The sequence below is a fragment of the Carica papaya genome, chromosome 3, assembly GCF_054855325.1.
Source record: "Carica papaya isolate Zhongbai chromosome 3, ASM5485532v1, whole genome shotgun sequence".
NCBI classification, from domain to species: Eukaryota; Viridiplantae; Streptophyta; class Magnoliopsida; order Brassicales; family Caricaceae; genus Carica; species Carica papaya.
In genome coordinates, this window is record NC_142311.1 from 15,164,394 (window position 1) to 15,184,666 (window position 20,273).

Here is a 20,273-nt window from a genome sequence, read left to right on the forward strand (position 1 = left end):
CCTTTAAGATCTATACCGATCATAAGAGTTTGAAACATATATTCACTCAAAAGGATCTCAACATGCGTCAGAGAAGGTGGATAGAACTCCTTAAAGACTATGATTGTGATATCTTATACCATCCAGATAAGGGCAACGTGGTAGCAGACGCTCTCAGCAGGAAAAGTGCAGGTATCTTAGCCCATTTGATGGTTTCATAATGTAGGCAAATTGGGGCCACACAATAGGTTCGACTTTAGGACCTGAGGAGAGTCACATGTTTGGGTCGCCTAATAGTCTAGCCCGAGTTAATCCAAAGAATAAAGGAAGCCCAGTCAGTCGACCCCGCCCTAGTAGCCTGCAAGAATGATGAAGAACAGGGAGTGAGCTTAGAATTCTGAATCTCTGCCGATGGGTTACTCCGTTTCCAAGACAGGGTGTGTGTCCTAAAGGACAGTGAGTTAAAGAGAGACATCATGACAGAGTCCCATAGCTCGAAGTTGGTCATGCATCTCGGAAGCACCAAAATGTACCAGAGCATGCGACCCCGGTTTTGGTGGAATGGAATGAAGAGAGACATAGCCGACTTTGTATCTAAATGCTTGGTATGTTAGCAGGTCAAGGCAGAGCATCAGCGCCCAGGTGGGCTACTTCAGCCTTTACCGATTCTGGAGTGGAAGTGGGAACACATCACCATGGACTTCGTAACAGGATTACCCAAGGTACGTTCAGGACATGACGCCATCTGGGTAATCGTTGACCGGCTTACCAAATCTTCCCACTGGCCATCAGGATGACCGACCCCTTAGACAAGTTGGTAAGAATGTATATCCGGGAAATAGTCAGATTGCACAGAGTTCCAGTGACAGTGGTATCCGACAGGGACCCCAGGTTCACTTCTCGGTTTTGGAGTAGTTTTCAGCAAGCCATGGGAACAAAGCTGTCTCTCAGTCTTGCCTTCCATCCTCATACTGATGGGCAATCAAAAAGGACAATTCGTACACTTGAGGATGTGCTCCGAACATGTGTCCTTGACTCTGGGGGCCATTGGGACGACCGTCTACCCTTGATAGAGTTTGCCTACAACAACAGCTACCAAGTAAGCATCGGCATGGCTCTATATGAGGCGTTATATGGGCACCCATGCAGATCACCGATTTGTTGGGAAGAAGTGGGCGATAGAAGATTGTTCGGCCCGGAGTTGGTAGAGGAGACCACGTCTAAAATAATTAAAATCAGAAAGAACCTTCAGACGGCTCATAACAGGTAGAAGAGTTATGCGGACACCCGAAGGAGAGATCTAGCATTTGAGAAAGGCGACCGGGTGTTCCTTAAGGTCACTCATTTCAAGGGAATTAGTAGGTTTGACAGGAGGAAAAAATTGAACCCCCAATTTATTGGACCTTTTGAAATCTTAAACAGGATTGGTGCTGCTGCCTATAGACTAGCACTGCCCCCAAAGCTCTCCAAAGTCCACAATGTGTTCCATGTATCCATGCTACGTAAGTACAACCCGGACCCCTCTCATGTCTTGGCTCATGAACCATTTCCACTCCATGAGGACTTATCTTATGAAGAAGTACTAGTCGGTATCACGGACCGAAAGAGCAGGATACTCTAGAACCGGAAAATATCATTTGTAAAGGTCGTGTGGAAAAACCACACGCCAATGGAGACTACTTGGGAGCTAGAATCAGACTTTAGAGCCCAGTATCCTCATTTGCTCAACCAAGAGTAAGAGACAAATTTGGGGGACCAAATTTCTTTAAGGGGGGGAGAGTTGTAACACCCAAAAATTTATTATTTTTAGTATTTAATTTATTTTAATTTTTATTAGAAATTTTTTGTTTAATTTTTATTCTATTTCAATATTTAATTTATAAGGTTTTAATTTAATTTAATAAAAATAAAAATAAAAATAATAATAAAATAGGGTAAAATTATTTTTGGGATTTAATTGAAATTGATTTTGAAAAAAAAGGGTGAAAATTTAGATTCTGGGGGTGTTTTTGAAAGAAAAATAAAAAACCGGGGGCTAAAATATAATTTAGAAAAGTTGTGCTACGTCAGCAGCCCCAGCCAACCAGAACACGTCATGTGGCAAGGACGCTGACGCAAGAGGCCACGTGGGACGGAGCCTCATGGGCGATCCGCGTGCACGTGATCGAATGGTCCAGATCTCACGCGTACGGACCGCCCAGATCTTACGCGCACGGACGACCCAGATCTCACGCGTGCGGACGGTCTAGATTGAATCACGCACGGATGGCCCAGATCGCATCGCGATGGACGGTCCAGATTTATTCTAATTTTAATCGCGATCGGATGGCCGAGATTAAATTGTGATGGACGACTGAGATTAAAAGGGGAAGGTTATAAATAACCTCACCCACACCCGACCCCAAACCCTAGCCGTCAGTACCCTTGCCGGAGAAAAAGAACTAGTTACTGGAGGAGCCGGCCGCCGCCACCCGCCGCCGCACCAGAAGATTTTCTGACCGCCAAACGAGGTAAATTTTCTCCCCTTGACTCGTTTTTCGATGCTGAATCCGCCTATGGCCAAATCGGAGCCAAATCACTGGCTAATCGGTCGAAAAATACCGCCGAAGTCCAGTGGCACCGCCGCGACTTTTCTTGATTTTTGCATCCGATGAGGCCCTTCCCGATTCCCATTCGATGTAATTTTTATACCATTGTGATCACCGTCCTTTTATCTACAAGTTGATCGGAGCAAAACATCAAATCACGACTCGCGCCGGAGAAGCAACTACACCCAAGAGCTCCGCCGCCAGTAAGTCTCGATTTTTTGTGATTTTTTGGCCCACCAAGGGCCCTAGGGTTGTTATATCGCAGGAACCAATGTAAGTTTGGCCGAATTCAGCCGAAAACGGCCAACCCGAGGCGGATCCAGCTGCAGGTGGCGGTACCGTCGCCGGAGCACGGCGAAGCCGCCGTGCCGGAATTCCAATATTGGTCGAAAGGGTCCTGGGTCTGATTTGGAGTTTTTTGGGGACACGTGCAGGTACCGGAAACGTGTTTCAGTTCCCGGGAGAAAATTTAAGGAATCTAGGGACTGCCCATAGGCGCAGTGTAAAGCCGATTTCAGACCCTGAAACAAGTAAGGATTTCTCACCCTATTTTCTTATCATGGTATTAAAGTTTAATAAATGATAAAACAGTATTTTCATGGATTAATGGATGTGTATAATTGTTTAAGGTTGCTAATGGAGCCCGAATCTGGTGTATTTGTCGGTCAGTTATTGTTTGATATATTTTTAGTTTTAAATGCAATATGGTATCTGACGTGTTTATTTTATAGTTTCGTATGCATGAATCATGATTTTTTTTATTTTGGTTTGAATTATGGTGAACCCGATGTTGTGTTGTTTTGTTTGGTGTTTATTATTGGTTTACGTGTTTGTGTATGATTGTATAATTGAGACCAAGAAAAATAGAAAAAAAGTTATATGAATTGATAAATGGATAATGTGGACAGCCTAACTAGATATCTTGGGAGATGGTGGACGGATCGAGTCCGTAGGGAACCTTACCGGAAACGTGGTCTCTCATATCGGATGGGGTATGAAGACCTTATGTGTTTTGGCACCCATACCGGACGGGGTATGGTGACGACCCTGGAATCAGGTTATTAATGTTAATGGTTCACGTGTAGCGGGGACACCCTATGGATCCCTATGAATACTAGTAGGTTGATAAAAGAGGAAATTTGTTGTCTGATTATTGAAGTGCAAAAGTATAACATGTATTATGTTACAAAATGTATATGATTTTATGATGGTTATAATGTTATTGTTTTCATATGTTATTTTCACAAATCTCACCGAGGTAAGTAGACAATAAATGTTTTTATTATTAATAAATGAGTTTGTTATAAATTATGCTCCATTGGTCGTTTTTGTTTTCTATCAACTTTTACTTCTGTGGCAGTGAGATAGTGTAATGTCTTTACTGGGCTAGTGTAGCTCATTCTGTACTTAACCATTTCAGATTAGGAGGACGTGGTTCCCGAGCCCGTTCCGCAGGAAGACGGCGAGTTAGACGCTTAAAGATTTTATAGTTCTATTTATAGTTTTCATTTCGAGTATTTCTTTTAATTAACTTATTCTTTCATACATTGAATACGTTTTTGGTTATTGTGTAAGAGATGTTAATCAGAAAATTTTATTTCGCTTCCACACCTAGAATTTTTAATATATACATTTTCTTTAAATTTCTGGGGTCGTTACAGCTAAACCTTATTAAAATTTGTTCAGTTCTTTCTTTCTCGATCACTTTATTTTAATTGACTTGCATTGTCCGGATAATTTCACAACACTGCATATTTTATGTTGTTTGCAAGGCTCTAAACCCATGTACTACTAACTCACAAATTTTCAATGCAAATCATTAGGTCTCAAAAACTCATTCTACCTTATTAATATTGGATTATTCAAGTATTTACATAGTTCAACAATAACATAATTAATTTATTGAGAGTAGATGATGTATTGTACTTTAATCATATTTTTAATATTCTTTGTACTTAAATTTGAAATAATTTTTGAATAATTTTTAGTTAAAAATAAATATAATGAATAAAGTTTTGATTCAGGTGATATTGATGAAGATAAGAGAAAAAAAAGTTTAAGAGTGAAGAAGAAAAGAGAAAGAAGTCGAACAGACCAGTGAAGTCCAACCTAGACCCACAATGACAACAAAGTCTAGCAACATTCAAAACGACGTCGTTTTAAGTCTGCGAACCAAACACTAAAACAACATCATGTTGGAAATGCAAAACAATAAGAGGTAGCTAGAAGGGAAATAGGAGGTTGGAAAAGGAAAGGGAGGAGGCGTACGCAAGAAAATTTTACCTTTCACTGCCTACAAAAGGGAGTGTTGAAGTTTAATATAAAAATTATAATTTATTTTATTTATTAGTTTGAATTCAAATATAATTTATTTTTAATTAGATTTAGAACATGTTTATTTTTTAAATATCATATTATTAGTAAAAATTTATTTTTTAGGAGATTTGATTAATGTTTTTCTCTTAAATTATAATAAATTATTTTTAGAAAAAATTTGAATTCAATATAGTCTATTTAAAAACATTTTAAGTTGTTAATTTTGGAGTGAGTGAAGTCAATAGAAATTTAAGTTTTTCACATAGAAAAATTCCAAGAAGTAGAATTAGAGTCTTTATTAGTTATGAGTATGTGAAAAAGTAGTATAGAGAGAAGAACAATGAGGAAAAGAAGAAAAAAAACCATGGAGGGAATCTTCATTACCAAGATGTCAAACAAGTTTTCATCAACATCAAAAAGAAAACATTTCCACCATGCGAGTATGCAAGAAAAAAAATCATGATAAAAAAAATTGTTAGCACAAAGGTAAATCAGAATATTTTTATTATAAAATATTTGAGCATATATAAAAAAGAAATTGTAGGTTAAAGAATGAGCAAATAAATTTTGCTTAAAAAGAATAATCTTTTTAAAAAAAATTGAAGAGAAGTGCTCTTAGGAATTTTGATAATAAATGTATCAAATAAATGAATATTGATGAAAAATGTATTAATAACCAGAGATCGATGATAAGTGCATCAATAATTAAAAAAAAGTATTTTAAAATATGAAAATTAAATAAAACATATTGGAGAGATATGTTCAAACAAGATAAATTTGATAATTATAATTTCTACATTAAGAGAGGTTGTTGAAAATTAATGTAGAAATTATATTTTATTTTATTTATTATTTTAAATTTAAATAAAATTTATTTTTAATTAAATTTAAAATTTGTTTATTTTTTAAATATTATGTTATTAGTGACTATTTATCTTTTAGATTATAGTATATTATTTTTAGTAAATTTGAATTCGATATAAACTTATTTAAATACATTTTAAGTTGTTAATTTTGGAATAGGTGAATTCAATAAAAATTTAGTTTTTTCACATAAAAAAATCTAAATATGGAGATATGAGGTAAAAGAAGGGAACAAATTTGGTGGAAGGTTTAGACATGTTGAGAGCGATAGAGAGAGAAAGACAGGAGCTAGAGAGAGAAAGCAGAAACCATATTTGCAAACGCAGCAAATGTAGAGGCGAAGGGAAGCAAATGTGAGTCGGTGTCTTCCAATGCGGAAGCAGAGCGCAACCCCTGTGGTGGGGAGAGAGTTGAAATGACGGATAACAAAATAGACACGGTAGAGAGAGAGAAAAACTGAGAAAAATTACCATGTAATTTATTTATTTTGTTTTCAATTAACTTATTTTTGGGTAAATATTTTTACAATATTATGATGAAATCTGAATGTTTGCATTTGATATTTTTTATATATTCATTGTTAATTAATTACATGATTAATTCTTCTCAAATATATTTTGTGTTGCTCAAACCACGTATCCAAATTAAATTGTCTTTACCGGAGTAATTGATGTAGCATGAATTAAATGTATGTTTGTGGTTAAATTTTTAACTTTTATCTCGTTATAATTTAACAATATTGAACTTAATTCAATTGTGAGAATTGACCAACTCACCACTTGATTTGTAATTGATGGTTTTAGAGTAACAAGTGTGAAATTCCATTAATTAGACAGATATTACCAAACGTTAATTGCGATTTGAATGAAGTAATATAATCGAGTTGATGTGAAGAAATTGAAGTATCACAAATTTAATTGAATTAAATTATAATTGCTATAAAATATTAGTAGTTGTTAATTGATAAATCTAGAGAATACTGAAAGGAAAATCGAATGTACATTAGGATAGTTTCACCATTGCAAAATAGATTAAATCAATTATATAATTAAAACTCGAATATACCCAAGATTCAGGTAAAATCAATTACTCTGGTATGTTTCTGTTGATAGTTCTCATGAATTGATTATTTTGTTTTGATTAAATTATTTTAATTTTTTTTTTCATAAATTTAATTTTGATTTCTAAATAATACTATAATTTCTACAATTTTAGTACTTGATACACAATTCTTATGAGACAATACTTTACTAATCATTTTATTACTTGAACAATTTCGCGCATTCACGAATTTTTTCGTCAAGTTTTTAGCGTTATTGTCAAGGATTGTAGTATCAATATTAATATTAAGGGTTTTATTATTAATCTAGAGTTTATTTTTGTGTTTTTAGTTTACGTGCATTTTAGTTTTTATTTTTATTTATTTATTATTTTTAATGTAAGTGCAATTTTTTTTATTATTTTGTTTATTTATTTATTTTATTTTTATTTATTTTTTTGTGAGCAAATTATTTCATTTCTTTTTTCTGTTTTAAGTTGGTATATAAGTCGATCAAATAACGCAAAATTGCTTCTTATAAATTTAGAGATAAAAAAGACTCGTAGACAACTTAATCGGGAGCGAAGGGAATGTTAAATAGCAAAAATACTAACAAGAGTTGAGATGACTGAACACGAAGAAATTAGACGAGCATGAGATGTTTTAAACGAAATAATAGGAGAGTACTCATGGACTTTACTACTTCTTCATTTATAGGAGCTTCATCTAGCATCGTTCGACCGAGTATTAATGTTAACAACTTCGAGATCAAACCTCCCATCATTCAAATGGTCCAAACATTAATTCAATTTAGGAGTTTTTCAAATGATGGCCCTAATGCACATCTCTCTAATTCTTTTTGAAATTTGCGATACTTTTAAACAAAATAGTATTTTTAATTATGTAATTAGACTTAGACTCTTTCATTTTTCTTTAAGAGATAAAGCTAAAAGTTGGTTGCATTCTCTTCCTGTAGGTATAATTACTATATGGGAAGACTTAGTTAAAAACTTTTTGGCCAAGTTTTTTCCACCGGTTAGGACAGCAAAGATGAGATAACAACATCACCAGTTTCTATTAAATGGATGGAGAGACATTATATGAGGCATGAGGATAATTCAAGAAGTTGAGTACAAGATGTCATCATCATGGGTTTACCTAAGTGGTTGTTGGTTCAAACCTTTTACAACGGATTGAGTCAATAAACCAAGATCACAATCGATGTAGCTATTGAAGGACTTTAATGGGGAAGTCCACAGATGATGCTCATGAATTATTAGAAGAGATGGTCATGAACAACTATCAATGGCCAACAGAAAGATGTCAACCTAAAATGAATACTGGAATTATATGAAATCGATGTTTAACTGCTCTTAATGCAAAAATTGGTTATTTATTTAAGAAAAATGATGAAAAAAGTGTTAATGTTATTAATTCTCATGTGCATGGTTTATTTGAAATTTTTTTTCAAAAACATGAGGCAGAGTAAATGAGCTTTGTTGTTGGACAAGTCAGGTCACCACACAACCCATACTTCAATACGTATAATCCTACGATGAGAAATCATCCAAATTTGTCATGTAGGAATCAACAGAACGCAGTCAAGCTTCCCCCATGATTTCAACCTCAAGGAAAAAAGTTTTCACTTGAAGATATGGTTGGAGTCATTCATAAAAACGCGAAAAAGTTTGCAACGAAAACTGAAACAACCATTCAGAATCAACAATTAATATTACAAAACTAATAAGTGCCGATTAAAAACTTAGAAATTCAAATGGGGCAATTGGTAAGCATGATCAATAAAAGAGCTCAATGTACCTTACCGAGTAATACCGAGACGAATCCAAAAGAACATGTCATGACAATCACCTTGAGAAGTGAAAATGGTTGACAGATGTAAAAATAGACGAAGGAACCAAAGAGGAAAAGGTTGAAAAAGAGAAGGTGGAGCAAGAAGAGGAGAAGAAGCAAGTTGTCTCAAGTCCTATGTGTTATCTGTTCCATTTCCACAACGTTTTAAAAGGTATAATGAAGACAAGAATTTCCTTAAATTTTTTGATATATTTAAAAAACTTCACATTAATATTCATTTTGCAGAGACTCTTACTTAAATGCTAAAGTATGTAAAATTTCTCAAGGAGATTCTAGCGAAGAAAAGGAGTTTGGAATATCGCAAGACTATTATGCTCATTGAGAAGTGCAGTATCATCATTCAGAATAGGTTACCGTCTAAAGTGAAAGATTTAAGAAGTTTTTTTAATACTATATAATGTTGGTAATTCTTATTTTAAAATAATCTTGGTGATCTTGGTGCTAGTATTAACTTAATGTCTTATTATGTGTTTAAAAAATTAGGTATTGACAAGGTGAAGCCCATAACAGTATTATTGCAATTGGCATATAGATGGGTGAGATACAATTTGAGAATAGTAGATGATGTGTTGGTAAAGGTGGAGAACTTTATATTCCCTGTCGACTTCATAGTTCTAGATGTGGAAGTTGATAGAGAAATTCCACTCATATTTGGGAGACATTCCTCGCAACAGATAGAGCATTAATCCATGTGCAGGATTATAAGTTAACATTGTAAGTTGGGAACAAACAAGTAACTTTTAACATTTTTCATGTCTCAAATTTCTCTTTTGGACACTAATGAATGCTTTAATATTAATATAATTAATGAGTATGTGTCCAAAAGATTCACCAAGATAGAAAAAGACCTTGATGTCAAGGAAGCAACCAAATTAAATAAAGAAGATGATCAAGAAGAGGGCGAGGCAAGATTTAAAAAAAATGAAAAAAGGTATCCATATTTGGAAGGGGATTTTGAAACGACGAGATCCACACTAACTCCACTTAAGTTATTTGCTGTAAAGTCGAGCTAACAACTATAAACAAAACGCTGATTGAGAGACAACCCAATATAGATTATATTAGATAGATAAGTACAATTTTTTTTTTATCTATTTTAATATTTATTTTGTTTATTTGATAAAATCCTAAATTTTTTTATTAATTAATTTATTATATTTTTTTCCTTGCACTTCTCCCTTTTAATTTATAATTGTGTCGCTAACACCTATAGATTCTTAATTAAGGTCAGCTATTATGCTTTTCGATGGTGATGATATTTATTTTGTAGTAGAACCATCTTTATTGCAAAATTCTAGTGACTGCTTTTAGTTCATGTTACATGGACATATGCAAGGGTAATATTTATTTTCTTTGCTACTTGCGGTTTATTTTATTGTGCATAATACGTTCATAAATAGTGAGGACACTGTTTAAAATAAGTTTGAGGATATTGAGTCTTTAGAGCTTTAAATTGCAAAAATGCAACTTCATTTGTTTTGAACCCAATTTTTTTGCATTGAGTCTAACCATTTTCTTTTTTTATGGAATTGTGATTTTATCGTGACTAAGATTTTTACAATAAGTAATTAGTGAAGCTTCAAGTCCAACAACACTCAAAACGACGTCGTTTTGAGTCTGGGAACCAGATACTAAACAATGTCATTTTGGAAAAAAAATTTGCAGAATAGGAAGAGGCGGTTGGAAGGGAAAGAGGAGGCTTGAAGAGGAAAAAGAGGAGGCATGAGCAATAAAACCCTACCTCCCACCACCGACAAAAAGGGAGATCTAAAGAAGAAGAAGGGAACAGATTGTGGGGAACGATTAGATATGTAGAGAGAGACAGAAAGAGAGAGAGAGATAAGAGCTAGAGAGAGAAAGCAGAAACTAGATCTGCAAAAGTAGCAAGCGCAAACAGAGGCAAAGGGAAGCAGACGCGAGTCGGTGTAGATTTGACGGGGAAGCGGAGCGCGACCCTGCAGTGGAGAGAGAGTTGAAGTGGCGGATAGCAGAACAAATGCGGTGGAGAGAGAGAGAGAAGTTGAGAAAAATTATCAAGTAATTTATTTATTTTGTTTTCAATTAACTTATTTTTAGGATATTATGATGAAATGTGAATGTTTGCGTTTGAGATTTTCATATATTCATTTTTAATTAATTACATGATTAATCTGTTCTCAAATATACTTTGTGTTGCTTAAACCACTATATCTCACTAAATTTCATTTGTCCGAATGATTGATGTAGTCTGAATTAAATATATGTTTGTGGTTAAATTTTTAGCTTTCATTTTATTATAATTTCACAACATTAAACTTAATTTAATTGTGAGAATTGACCAACTCACTGTTTAATTTGAGATTGATGATTTTAGAATAACGAGAGTAAAATATTAATTAGACAAATACTGTTAAACGTTAATTGCGATTTGAATGAGAGTAATATAATCGAGTTGATGTAGAAAAATCAAAGTATCACATATTTAATTAAAAATCAAATTAATAATTACAAATCTTTTATAGTAATTATTAATTGATAGACTTAGAGAATACTGAAAGAAAAACTAAAAATACATCAGGATAATTCGACAAGTGCCAATTTACAAAACTTCAATACTCCGTCCGGTATGAGGGTGAAGCGGACTGCCCCCATACCCCGTCTGATATGAGCACCAAATTATCAAGTTTTCATATTTCGTCCAGTATGAGATAACGTTCACGGTAGAGTTCCTTATGTACCCGGTCTGTTCACCATCTCTCAGGTTAAACAGTAAAACTGACGTTTCATCTAATCATTTAATCACACAATTTTTTTATCGTTTAAACTTCATTTTTTCCGATTCAGCAGTAAACACGTAAAATAACCATACATGCGTTCAAGCCATAAAATAAATAAATAAGATACCATCATGCAGGTAAACTATAAAAACAATCAACAATATAGCAGTAGATAATTTCCAGTTCCGACTCCATTAACAACCCATAATTAATTATGCATGTTTACTAAAATCGCACAAAATACCACATTATTATTTATTTAAACTTCAGTTCTATGATAAAAAATAAGATGAGGGATCCTTACTGGATTAGTGTATCTCATTCTTTATTTAACCATTTTAGATCAAGAGAACTAGATTTCAGAGTCTGATCTGCAAGAAAATTGCAGGTAGACGGTAGATATTTTATATTTTCCGTTTGTTTCCTTTTTTCTTGTGTTTCTTTCAAAGAATGAATTCCATAATACTGTTTAATACTTTTAAGTTATTGTATAAGAAATGTAAATCTTAACCTTTTATTTTGCTTTCACAATTAAGTTATTATCTATTTTCTTTTGAATTTTTGTGGTCGTTACAGTTGGTAGTTGCAGATTAGATTAAATCGATTGCGAAATTAAAATTCGAATATAATTAAGATTAAGGTGAAATCAATTATTTTGGTATATTTCTATTTATAATTTTTATAAATTTAATTATTTTGTTTTGATTAAATTATTTTAATTTTTTCTTTTATAAATTTAATTTTGATTTCTATATAATAATATAATTTCTACAATTTCGATATTTGATATACAATTCTTATATAATAATACTCTACTTATTACTTTATTACTTAAACGATTTCGTAAATTTATGAATTCGCTTATCATTAGATATTGCAAGATTCATTTGCTTTATGTTATTTTTATCATTTAGATAAATAGAGATTTAGTAAGAGAGCCACTCTACCCAACAACATCAAAGACCAAATAATCTCTTTGCATAAAGCCTTAAAACCAACAGAGCAGCGAAATTTCCCTCTAGGAGATTTCTGAAATCTGGTGAGATTTCTGAAAATATCTTGATGAACAGGTACATTAATAGTAAAATTAAGCCAGGGCGTTGTACATAGGTTAATATTTCTTAAAATATATAAATAAACATGTGGAATTAAAAAAACAAATAATTAGGAGGGTGCAATGTGCACAGTCTGCTAATTTCAACACTGAGTCTATTCACAGCTTCTTCCACGATATAATGTATTTAGAAAATTTAGCAGCTGTCAATTCAAGAGATTGCTTGCTCTCTAAGCAGCTGACAATCTCATGGGGAGGACGAGTCCTATCTAATACAAATGTTTAGGGGATTTTGCTGCTGACAGTTTCAGCCTACTATTGCAAGCAAGCTATGCCTTACTGCTGGGACAGAGCAAATCAAGGAGCCAATTATACCAGTGAGAGCATAAGCAATGGCACAGAATGGAAGAGCCTCTGGTTCTTTAGCTGACAGAGCTGCTGTTCCCAATCCATGTGCACTGTGACAGTAATAAACATAAATAAACAATAGATCATCAGTATTACAAATTTATCATCCAGGTATCAAATATCTTAGTTCATTATGATGCTGCAATTTGATGAATCCACTCACTAAAGTCTCTAATTTGTTGAACATGCAATTGAGTAAGAGCACTTTTTAATGTTTTATTCTCACTAGTTAAATGCCTAGCCATTGAAACGCATGCATATGATGAAAATCCAAAATGTAAAATCTATTCAACCTGATTACGGGGCGTCCAAGCCTTTTCAAACAAATGACAATAATATGGAAAATATGCTTTTAATCAATACTTCTATTAATCGATGTTACCCAGTGCTAAGGTAGAATGCTCTTTTTCTCAGTACTGAAAAGCTTTTTCTTTTATATACACGAACATATTATGCTACAGTACCATGTTATCATAGATAACAGCACCAGAGAAAAGTTCTGTTCTTCCAGCTTCTGGAATAATCACGTTTTCAGAATAAACAACAATGTTTTGCAATTAAATTTCAGGGCACCCATTCATCTGTTCAAACACAACCAGGCACAGGTACATTAGCATCTCTTTTTTTCTTGCCTGTTTGTCTTTTTTTACTCAGGAGACAAGTATCCTTCCTTATTCACCATAAAACATCGGCCTACAGAGATTTTTTGTACATATCATGCTTCAGACTTTGAGCTTTTACCTCATCTCAACTTTTAGTCATTCGTCTAAAGACACTAGCTATCAATTTATGACAGGCTTGTTTTTACATTGTAATCTCCATAACAATATTTTTGACAGGCTTGCTATTTGAGTACTCATTCAGATAGAAGTTAATGGTCTGAGTTCTTTATAATTTCATTGACTGCAGAAGCACATACCTAGAAGCAGTTGCTATTCCTCGAGCAATAGGATCACGAAATTTTAATTTATCAAGCATTGTTTGAACAAAATTCGCTCCAATCAAACCAGTTACCACGACAACAGCAGCTGTGAGAGATGAATTGGCACCTACAACAACAGGGGAAAAGAAAATCAACTCCTGAAGATATACTAATAGACTTTAACACATATCCACTAATTAGCAAACAGAGTGCCTGAACTATAGAATTTGTATGTTATAGTACCTTCGAACAAAGAAACGATACTGAGGGCTAATGCCACTGTTATACATCTTGGAATAATTGATATAGTTAAAGTTGGTTCCAATCCAACAAGCCGTCCAATAAGAGCAGTTGAATACAACGAGAAAAATGTTGAGACTATTACAGATGTGAAAATTTCAGCAGCATGTCTCTTAACAAGCTGAAAAAGCAACAATGACAAGGGTTGTTTAGCAAATAAAAACATAGTAGTTAAGGGCAAGAACCATGGAGGTTAGTCACCATATACTTATTTATTTATTTATTAAATCATACACCATATACTTCGTCTACAACTATCTAGTTCCTCACTGTCCTATTTCTCCTTACTATATATGTGGAGAGTAATTATCTAAATTCTCTCATTAAGGAAGCAAAACTGCAATGATATTTCTCTCTAATTGACAATTTACATCCAACACTACTTGGATGATTAGGTGGCAATAGAAATATAGAAATTTTCATGTAGGCAGTCCAGTGAACTATGTCTTCCTTTACAAGCAATATACATTAAAAGTGACCTACTTAAACTAAAAACAATGTGGAGAAACATTCATTTAATCCAATGAAGAATTGATAATTATTAGATTCATTACCTTTCTCTGTTTGAACATTGCAAAGGCAAATGAGAGAATAACAGACCCCAAAAAACCCATTAGAACATCACCAGCTCCAGGATTTGATGGCACCTTCGTAAGGTAGTATCCTGTGCACATCAAAAACAGATCTTCTGCTTGGTATGAATGAAAACATATCTACTAAAGATGTACCAGTGAATTTTTATGCAGTTGCAGTAAAGAGGAAAAAAGGATATTGACGTGAAATGTCAGGGTGTTTGGAAGGGAGGAGAGAGTCAGAGAGATAGGGACAGAAGGACACTGGAAGGGAGAGAGGGTATCCTATGTGAACTACATCTATTTCCCACAAAATCTCATATATTCTTTCAATTAAGTAAATAGTGAAAGATCACTGAGCAATAGTTCTGTTGCATATTAGCTCTTTGCAACTCGGTTGCAAAAGAGGAAGTCTAAAATGCAAGAGAATTTGTGGTCCATGGATATTTTCTGTTTGAAAATATCCATGTTTCCTGTAAATCAATAGATCATTGTATAAATATCATGCTCAATCGTGACAAAACAATATTTACATATTTTGTATCATGTCCATACATGCTGCATTTTCTTGTACATTTACTGTGCTTCCTAGACATAATCTACATAATTAGTATTCTCAAAAATCTTGGTACACTTTCCACAAAGTTGATCACCAAGTGGTTTAACCGTCAGATTATATTTTTGATAAAGTTTATTGTGGTGGGAATTTCAAAGTTTATGCAATAAATGTTGTCAGCAAAAGCGGGATAGAGAAAATTATCATTCATGGTTCAATAATTATTTTTATCTGTACAAATATACAAGACTGAAGATTCTTATTTGCTTCAGTTATGCTTCTGGCATAACCATTTTAAAGCCATCAATTCATCTTCCAGTATTACCTAGAACAGGGTCAAGTCCACATCGAGATAGGTACCCAAAGGAAAAGGCAGCAAGATCTGCAGATAGTGCACAGCAAATAATTGGGTGGAAGACTTTCTTCGCATCAGATGGCAACCTGAAAACCCAAACAAAAGATCAAAAGAAGTGCCTATTATAATTTTTATTCAATTGAGAAGGAAGGCCAAATATAATTTTTCTTAACCAAAGAAGATTAAATTTTACCAAGAACCAATAATGTAGCCCAACACAGTAGATGCAAGAAGAAATGGGAGACATGTTCGAGCACTTGTTCCCAGAGCTGTTGGGTAAAATAATGCAGAAACGAATGAAATAAGGAAGATCCCACTCCAAATCCACAATTCTAAAGGTGAAAAGGGAGACGATTTTGCCATAGGCTCAGCATCTCTCATTTCAGTTTTCACAATTTTTCTCACTGTTATAGCTGTAAAACCTGCTACACAAAGTGATGCCAACCACCCTCCAGCTGCAGAATATCAGTAAATATTAATGTAAGTATTAAATTAAATTGGCGAAAGAAAAATTACATTCACCAAGCAAAGTATTGCCACACAGATGTTCATACTCACAAGACACAGATAAGCACTCAGAGATAGTAGGGTCGGGGAGGGAGGGAGAGAGGGAGAGAGAGAGGGGGGGAAGAGAGAGAGGGGGGAGCGAGAGAGAGGGGGGAGCGAGAGAGAGAGAGAGAGAGAGAGAGAGAGAGAGAGAGAGAGAGAGGGAGGGAGGAGGGAGGGAGAGGGGGAGAGAGAGGGGGGAGAGAGAGAGGGGGGAGAGAGAGAGGGGGGAGCGAGAGAGAGGGGGGGAGCGAGAGAGAGAGAGAGAGGGGGGGAGCGAGAGAGAGAGAGAGAGGGGGGGAGGGAGGGAGGGAGAGGGAGAGGGAGAGAGAGGGAAGGAGAGTGAGAATAAGAGGGGCAGAGAGAGGGAGGGGGGAGAGAGAGAGAGAGAGAAAGGGAGAGAGGGAGGGAGAGGGGGGAGAGAGAAAGGGTGTGTGAGAGAGAGGGAGAGAGAGAGAGAGAGAGAGAGAGAGAGAGAGAGAGAGAGAGAGAGAGAGAGAGAGAGAGAGAGAGAGAGAGAGAGAGGGAGAGAGAGAGAGAGAGAGAGAGAGAGAGAGAGAGAGAGAGAGAGAGAGAGAGAGAGAGAGGGAGAGAGAGAGAGAGAGAGAGAGAGAGAGAGAGAGAGAGAGAGAGAGAGAGAGAGAGAGAGAGAGAGAGAGAGAGTGAGAGAGAGAGAGAGAGAGAGAGAGAGCGAGCGAGGGAGGGAGGGAGGGAGGGAGGGAGAGGGAGAGAGGGAGAGAGAGGGAGGGAGAGAGGGAGAGAGGGAGGGAGAGGGAGAGGGAGAGGGAGAGGGAGAGAGGGAGGGAGAGGGAGAGAGGGAGAGGGAGAGGGAGAGGGAGAGGGAGAGGGACAACCAGAAAAATACACGGATCTTCAGAATCAGTAAGAAAATTTCCTACCCCAGAAATATCTAATTATTCTGTTGAAGAGGGCCAGAATGAAGAATTCTTTCAGGAATCACCTTGTTGTCCAGGTCATAAGCTTGCTAAAATTAGAAGTTTCGCAACAACATACAGCATATATTATTTTAAAAGTTTAGCATCAATAATGCATATATTAGCCATAACAAAATTATCTAAATCTTAATTTCTTAAATCAAGAATGAGCACACAATGTGTGACCTGCTAGATTAAATTTTTAGTTAGTTGATATATAGGATTGGATCCTAATTTTCATATTTATTTGTATTTGAACACTCTCCTGTAATGAATTTCATGGGGACGGATATCTTTTTTATCTGGCTAGATGGGAATTACTAATCTGTCTAACCAGAATAGAAGATGAAATTAAATGTTATTCTCAATTCAACCTTTCTTTCATTTATATGGCATTCTTATTTTATGGAATTAGCAAGTTGAACAATATGTAGCTGTACAGCTCATAGTATCGTGGTAACTACAAAGTTATGGAAGCTTTCCTAGTCAGATGTTATGAGACAGATGATCTTAAGGTGCTTCTGGTTTCTAATGGCAGACAACTGTCAGTTTGAAAGAGCAGTCTAACAATCCATAAGCAGCAATAATGTTCATGACTCTAAAACTGTATAGAAAGAAAGGCATTTTAGGTACAAACTGAAGTCCATCTTAAGAGATATGCAAATTGAAGCTCCTTATCAGTGAAAAAAAAAACTGAAGCTCCTTATCAATAAGACGTAAAAACACTTGTTTGATTTGCCACCATAAGAAAATTAATGCAAAGAGGTCACAGAATAAATGTACACAAACATTTGTCTTAAGTACTTTTTTGTTATTCAAACAAACTTTTAAGCAAAACCAAAATCCGAGGAACTCTTTGGACATGAGTGAAGGACTAATTTCCACGCATGAAAACTAACTGTTCTCTATGCTTTCAAAAGCAAAACGCAACGACAAGAAAGTACATGGACCAACAACATGATCTTTCCAACTCAAGGATATAACTCATAAGTTAGGGTTTTGATCTAGCAAGCCAAAATCAATAATTTATTTAGAATTAGCATTAGATATAGGCTGCCTAATCTTGAAACTAGTAGAGGTTTCATTGTCATAGGCTGACTCAATCACGGATGATGTTAGTAACTTGTACATCATTAAAGTGATTGATCCCTAAGAAGACAACATTCCTGCATAAAAATGGGTCAAACCCTTTTAGGTCAATTAATAGGTAATGAACATGCTAATTTGACAGCAGCAGCAATCTAGTGAAACTGGACTGAATGAGGATTAAATTGTGCATGAAATTGTTTCTCCAGAGACGTCATTCAAGAAATGACACTCTTCGCTAATACATGAACAATGATAAGTCTACAGTCTGAGATTCCAGGTTCAACCTAGAGATGACCATAGAAACACCAAGGTGGAAAGAACTTGCACTTATGACTTGATAACAATGGAGAAATTAATTAAAATACAAGGAGTTAGAGGCAAGAGACAAACACATGGTTTTTGCAGAACACATATATTGAACGAAGGTTGTGCATATCTTAAATTCAACAGTTTATCTTCATTTTTTATTGCATATATAATGCTTAACTGGTAGTTATATACCATATTGTTTCAAAGAAAACAGTAAGACCTCGAATAGTGAAAAGTAGCCCCATAGAACTTAAATGCTCGAGCACAAAGGAAATGAAGCATTACTTTGGCTAATCATGTAGCTTAATATGTTTTGTCCAGGTATATTGGCAGTTAGTAACACCAAATCTCATGTTTGTACCAAAATAAAGCCAAGAGCTAACATTGAGTTTGGTTCAAATTTTAATTACGTGAAATAGGAACGGGAGGATAATGCAAATATGAAATATTGTAGAAATTTAAATGAAAATGAGACCCTCATTTCAAGTTAATTCTATGTCAAATTCAAACTAGTTGTTTTCAGAGTTCCTTATGATATTGAAATACAATATTCATACTTATAGAATTGATGGTAGTCATTGAGAAATGGAAGGTAAAAAAAGACTTTACCAGAAATGCAAATTCAAATGCTAATGAAAAAGAAAAAAAAAACATAATGTACCGATAATGAAACATATCTTGACGCCAGAAGCAGCAGGAATATCCTTAACAGAAAGTGGCAGAACCACTAAAGATGGTACGTAAAACAATGGGAGCCATCTCTGGATGAACTGGACTGCAGGCTCAAAAAAGTTCATCAAACCTGTAGCGGCAGCTGGAATGGTAGAATCAAGAATCATCAGAATAGAGAAAATACAGAACATTCCAAACAATGCACTGGGAAACTTAATAGCAGCGGCCACAAACGCGTTCTTCAAGAACTTATCCACTGCGAGGATTATCCCCAATGAAACAACCAAGTGCAAAATCCCAAACACCTAGAAGGCATAAAACAGACAAAACATTACCAAAACAAGAAAGAAAAACCCAAGAAAAAATTAACCATCAACTCACATTTCCAGAAACTGTGGAGGTATTTCCACTGTCTGCCCCTGTGGAATTCACTGAGATTCTTCTCCTAAAAAAACTTTCCCGAGGACCCATTTGTAAGGAGCTGGAATGATAGGTATAAACACAAATGGACTCATTGGGTATGTGGAGAAATGGTTTTTTAAGCAACTTTTTGGCACCATGAAAAGCAACAAAATCTGGTGTTTTTCTAGAATGGGTTGTTTCGTGGAAGTTTGGCTTTGAATTGAAACAAGACGTGAAAGAGATCTTTGAATAGTGAGGAAGTTGGTTGTACGTACAGAGAGAGAGAAGGGGAGTCGCCATGGAAACACAAACAGAGAATGGACAGAGATGGATGCTAGAGGAAAAGCCATCATCGATTTTGTTGGAAAGATTTGTATGGACATAAAACAACCTTGAAAGGACATGTAGCAGATGATGATGGTTAAGCAAACCTTTTACGGAACTTTTCCCGGGCTTCCAAGTTACAGTTTCTGGGTTACTTCCTATTCTTGTCATTTAGTGTGATTTGGTAGACAAACCTCATTTAGAAAATTTGGAAGAGTATCAAAATCAAAATTCAGAATTTTTAACTCAAAAAATTTCAGAAATTCCATGGGTTTAAATTGAATAACTAATTATTTACACTAAATTGGAAAAAAATGTGAAATTTATGTAACAATTTATTATTTAAGGCATGTTTTGTACTAAACAAGTTATATATTCAATTTTTGTTTTCTAAATATATGCATGTTAACATCCA

The 20,273-nt window shown here is 34.9% G+C and overlaps 1 protein-coding gene across 2 annotated transcripts; it reads right to left on the reverse strand.

Moving 5' to 3' along the window:
* Window positions 1-12,521: 12,521 nt before the first annotated feature.
* On the reverse strand, window positions 12,522-20,044 carry LOC110817239 (plastidal glycolate/glycerate translocator 1, chloroplastic). Of its 2 annotated transcripts, XM_022045694.2 has the most exons (8): window positions 19,514-20,044; window positions 19,122-19,437; window positions 15,775-16,036; window positions 15,552-15,667; window positions 14,653-14,762; window positions 14,042-14,219; window positions 13,796-13,925; window positions 12,522-12,926 (listed from the first exon to the last, which is right to left on the reverse strand). In XM_022045694.2, the coding sequence occupies exons 1-8, from the start codon at window positions 20,027-20,029 to the stop codon at window positions 12,776-12,778; spliced, it is 1,779 nt and encodes a 592-aa protein (XP_021901386.2). In that variant the 5' UTR covers window positions 20,030-20,044; the 3' UTR covers window positions 12,522-12,775. The 2 variants fall into 2 exon arrangements, with proteins under 2 accessions (XP_021901386.2, XP_088072252.1); XM_088216126.1 differs by lacking the exons at window positions 19,122-19,437; window positions 19,514-20,044 and adding an exon at window positions 17,027-19,097.
* Window positions 20,045-20,273: the final 229 nt, after the last annotated feature.